General features: G+C 37.5%; 1 protein-coding gene across 1 annotated transcript; it reads right to left on the bottom strand.

The window, feature by feature from the left end:
* Window positions 1–1308: 1308 nt before the first annotated feature.
* Window positions 1309–4065, bottom strand: LOC137738865 (actin-7-like). Its single transcript, XM_068478340.1, has 5 exons — window positions 3915–4065; window positions 3225–3295; window positions 2700–3093; window positions 2004–2617; window positions 1309–1890 (listed from the first exon to the last, which is right to left on the bottom strand). The coding sequence occupies exons 2-5, from the start codon at window positions 3282–3284 to the stop codon at window positions 1825–1827; spliced, it is 1134 nt and encodes a 377-aa protein (XP_068334441.1). The 5' UTR covers window positions 3285–3295; window positions 3915–4065; the 3' UTR covers window positions 1309–1824.
* Window positions 4066–5263: the final 1198 nt, after the last annotated feature.

The raw sequence follows: 5263 nt of genomic DNA, 5'->3' as shown, positions 1-5263 counted from the left end.
AAAACCAATGGACAAAAATAAAAGGTATTCATGTTGGGGAATAATATTCAATAGTTTGAATCTAAAGACTTTTTTAACAGCACATGACACTTTAACGCAGTTGTGAATATCAATCATGACTATGCATCCTAGTGCGAATTCAATTCCCACTGATTCTTATGCTAAAAAAATAAAAAATAAAAAAAAAGATTGGACATCTCAAAAGGCCGAAAAATTAAAGCTGATAAACAAAAGGGTTGAAACTTTTTTGGTCACTGTTTATGCTCAAATTCTATTTTAGTCACTGGAATTTTTATTCAATCAATTTGGTCATTGTGCTCTTTGGTGTACAATTTAGGCTTGTTTACGTAACCGTAAATAAAATAGAAAGAAATCAATTGATGAGGAATGAAGAGGAGATGGAATTAGGAGGAATCAGTATTAGATTCCTCTAGAAGCTATTTAATTAAATATTTGGAATCGGAATATGAATGAAATTGAGTTCATATAAATTGTTTATCAATTCACTTGAATCGAAGTAAAAAGCAATATGATTACTAAAACGTATTGTTCTTCACTTTAATTAAAAAAAACCCTAGCCAAATTCATCATCCCCGCAGACCAAACAAGATTATAATTTACAACCCACCCATCCTCCTGTACGCCCAGGTAAACCACCAAACCTGATAATAACCGATCAAGCAGGATCATTAGCCTGATTCATCTTCCCCGCAGCCAAATGCATCACCAAGGTCGGGATCCTCCATTTCTCCACAATCATCAGGATCAATCCAATTTTTGTTTTCAGTCGCACACTCCAAATTATTCAAAATCCCGCTTTGGGTACTTTTTTTCCCCTGGTTTTTCTCATAGCTTCCTGTTATTTTCACGGCATCCAAACAGCTAATGCACTTTTTTCTCTGCAATGAGCCAGCAAGCGAGAAGCACGTCCACCGCATGATGCGACAGCTAGCGAGAGGGCATAATAGGAAGAAAAAAATGCATTCCCGATTCGCTCACCCTCCCAAAATTCAAATACAGGAATCCCATTTCTCCAATTTCAGGAATTGAATTCCCTTATTTCACGTGGGCTTCACCTTGATTTCCAAATATTTAGTAAACATCACAGGAATCCGCGTTTTGTTTTTTTATTCCTCTCACCTTTACGTGAAGGTGCCATCGGTCACTTCTGCCAATTCCTGGATGGGGCCTCGCATATAAATGGCAAAAGCCAAATTTAATACATTTTGTGGTCAACGATTCACTGACTAAAACAAAACGTCCACACAACTTCCAAGAAACCACAAATGCAGGCACAGAGGAGAAAGATTCAGATCAAGCTTTCAAGCCACTATTTAATTATAAATTTTCATACCAGTTTTCCACCACAAACTTGAGCTACAATAAAATTTCAGATACAATAAAAACTATTAATATTAATGTTCTCCGAAAAAAATAAAAGAGACCGTCGAATATAGAACAAAAGGAAAATGAAAGGCCAAAAAAAAAAAAAAAAAAAAAAAAACAGCATCCCAATCCCAATCACTCTCCAGCTACAAACATACTACCGAAAGAGATGGTTGAACCAAAAGATTAGGCAAGGCGAGGACGGTTTTGGACTGATTTTCTGCCCTCCACATATACAGAGAACCATTTCACATTGCAAGCAGGCAAGCCTCTCGCATGGATGAGAAGCTATGATAAATCAACATCGAAATATACCCAGTCCTCGAGTGACCCCGCCTCAACACATATCGTTTGCCAACCAAACTTGCTTCACATGACACGACACAAAAAATCAAACTAAATTGAAAAATAGCTCACCATCAAAACCATTTTTAGAACTCAGAAGCACTTCCTGTGGACAATGGATGGACCTGACTCGTCATACTCACCCTTGGAAATCCACATCTAATTCATCAAAGACAAACATCTCATCAGTCTCAAGCAAAAAGAATTCATAATATAGCATATGGATTCAAAATATCATTGATAAAATTAAGAGATAAGTTTATGATCGTCACCTGTTGGAAGGTACTGAGGGATGCAAGGATGGACCCTCCAATCCAGACACTGTACTTTCTCTCTGGTGGAGCCACAACCTTGATCTTCATGCTGCTTGGAGCAAGAGCGGTGATCTCCCGGCTCATACGGTCTGCAATACCAGGGAACATAGTTGACCCACCACTGAGCACAATGTTTCCATATAGGTCTTTTCTGATATCCACATCACACTTCATGATAGAGTTGTAAGTAGTCTCATGAATGCCAGCAGCTTCCATTCCAATAAGAGATGGTTGGAAGAGGACTTCTGGGCACCGGAATCTCTCAGCTCCAATTGTGATGACTTGGCCATCAGGAAGCTCATAGTTCTTCTCAACTGAAGAGCTGCTCTTGGCAGTCTCAAGTTCTTGCTCATAGTCCAGAGCAACATATGCAAGCTTCTCCTTCATATCACGGACAATTTCCCGTTCAGCAGTAGTGGTGAACATGTACCCTCTTTCAGTGAGAATTTTCATCAAAGAATCTGTTAGGTCACGACCAGCAAGGTCCAGACGAAGGATGGCATGAGGGAGGGCATAACCTTCATAGATTGGCACAGTGTGACTCACACCATCACCAGAGTCCAGCACAATACCTGTACAAGGAGGAGCTCAGTCAACACCAGGAAAATTGAGTACAATATACAGAATCAAGCACAGAAACTAATTGATACTAACCAGTTGTACGACCACTGGCGTACAGTGAGAGAACGGCCTGGATGGCAACATACATGGCAGGCACATTGAAGGTCTCAAACATGATTTGGGTCATCTTTTCTCTGTTGGCCTTAGGGTTAAGAGGAGCCTCTGTGAGCAGAACTGGGTGTTCTTCAGGAGCAACACGAAGTTCATTGTAGAAAGTGTGATGCCAGATCTTCTCCATGTCATCCCAGTTGCTCACTATACCATGCTCAATGGGATACTTCAAGGTAAGGATACCTCTTTTCGACTGTGCTTCATCACCTACATAGGCATCCTTCTGACCCATACCAACCATGACACCAGTGTGCCGTGGTCGACCAACAATACTAGGAAACACAGCCCTGGGAGCATCATCACCAGCAAATCCAGCCTACGCCCATAAGAACACACAAATGGTGTAACTAAAACCTCATTTTCGGTAACAAGTATAACTAAAACTTTGATTACCCTTAAATGCATAATGATTGAAGAAAGCAAAAGATGCCAGGAATGATGCATTACCTTCACCATTCCAGTTCCATTGTCGCAGACGAGGGGTTGAATGTCCTCAGCATCCGCCATCTTTTACAAACCTGAATAAAAATAATACAGAATCAATACAACATCCCACACTAATTCACTAATCAGATAACTGGTCAAGTATGGTATTTTTATATGTATATCGAAAAACATGAATCATTTTCAATATCACTTTCTACGTGCATTTAACTATCTATCTTCGTTTCCTTATTTCTTTAACAGCCAATTTCAAAATCTTGCACGAGACTTAAATCTCAACAATCATAGTTGAAATCCTTTTGCTAAGTAAGTAATATAAGCACTTCCAATTTATCAAATTTCAAATATTTATCTAATTTTTTGAAATAAAACTATTCAGATCTAAAAAAAATCAGATCACCAGCACTAGATCCGTACAGATAAGAACCAGATCAGACATCCAAACAACATCTACATCTACACAAAGAAAAGTATAAATCTAAATCCAACAGATCGATCGGTCAAAGAAATCATGGATCAGTAAGCTCATTCAACATCTAACTCCAACAATCACATAAACCACCAGAATCGGCAAAAACACATTTAAGATCAGGCACAAGTCAACTTCAGCCTACTCATTTCTTACAAATCAAACTCAATATTCACAAGAAGGAAATCCAAACGCAGAAATTGAATAAGTACAGCTGAAATTACCTAAAAAACGAAAACGAAGACGATCGGAGACGGCGATGGAAAAAGACCAAGCCGAAAACGAAGGCTTGGATATCGCTGTGTTTCCTCAAGGCTGTTAGAGATGGTGGAAATCGAGTAGAATTAGGGTGTACTAGAAATGAGAGAGAGGGGAATATATATAGCTCCGGCTTTTGAAATGCACATGAAATTTGGACCAAATTAACAAACAGTCCAATATTTTGGTTTTTTTGTTTTTTAATTTTATTTACGGTTAATTATGATTATCAAACAGTCCAATATTTAGATTTTGGTGATTTTCAAAATGGGTCGTAACATTTTAATTTTGTTATTTTGCGTTATGTAGTATTGAAATTGTATCAATTTATGTTTTTTTTGCTTGATTGATTGTTTGATTCTAATTCAATTGATGACATGATGAGTGTGAGACACGTGTGTGTGTGTAATTTTTTTTTAAAACAAAAAATGGATAATTGATGGCAAGCCACGGTTATCCACTCATTTCGGGGGCCAGAAGACTTAACAAAAGCATTTCAGCCTTCTCCTGACCACAAGTTTGGCTTCCACACCAACAATGGGTTTCGAACCCAAGACCTTTAGTTTTTCATTTGAAGGAAGCCTTCTACTGGCTACAAGTCTGGCTTTCACACCAACAGCGGGTTTTGAATCCAAGACCTCCAATTTTTAATCTGAGGGAAGCCTAGCAATCCGTCCTTTACCACTGGGCCACCAACTCATGGTTTGAGACACGTATATTTACAAAACAAAACTTGTCAATTTAAATACTTACAAAACAACACATCTAAATTCACCTAATTATTTTTTTAAGTATCTTTTAAAATTCAATTTTAACCCTATTAAAAAATGAAATTAAGAGCATCTTCAATGGAGATGTCAAAAAATAAATGTCAAACGTTAATTTGATGGCTGATGTGGCAATCTCAAATTTTCTCTTTCTTCAACTCATATCTTTTTTTGTTATAAATGATATTTGTAGGATACATTTCTAAAAAGAAATCAAATATAACTTTTCAGGATATATAATTGATGCATTGATGAGACCAACACTATAAAATAATTACAAAATTATTAACATTTGACACATTCCAACCCGGAATATCCATGTGTCCATCCAAATCATGATATGTTGGTCAACACCTGAAGGGTGGCAAAGCCATAAAGTATGGTTGATGTGTAAAAGTGAGAAAGAATTTTAACTTTAAACAAATAAACCAGAGTGCATAACGTGATTGGGTGGTAACCCTAATTACAATTCGTGAAATTCAGAGCATAGCGCAAAAAGATAAAAGTAGTCTCATCCGTAAAGGATGTTTATTTAATACATAAGTAAC

The sequence above is a fragment of the Pyrus communis genome, chromosome 1 (assembly GCF_963583255.1).
Source record: "Pyrus communis chromosome 1, drPyrComm1.1, whole genome shotgun sequence".
NCBI classification, from domain to species: Eukaryota; Viridiplantae; Streptophyta; class Magnoliopsida; order Rosales; family Rosaceae; genus Pyrus; species Pyrus communis.
Note: the sequence above shows the minus strand (reverse complement) of the source record. Positions and strands in the feature narration are given on the sequence as shown.

Bases quoted from the DNA above. Each gene is read 5' to 3' on its own strand.
- LOC137738865 (XM_068478340.1), bottom strand. From the start codon at position 3,284: ATGGCGGATGCTGAGGACATTCAACCCCTCGTCTGCGACAATGGAACT. The intron at 2,618-2,699 runs GTTAGTATCAAT...CTCCTTGTACAG, and splicing joins CGCCAGTGGTCGTACAACTG to GTATTGTGCTGGACTCTGGT. The intron at 1,891-2,003 runs GTGACGATCATA...TTGATGAATTAG, and splicing joins CCCTCAGTACCTTCCAACAG to ATGTGGATTTCCAAGGGTGA.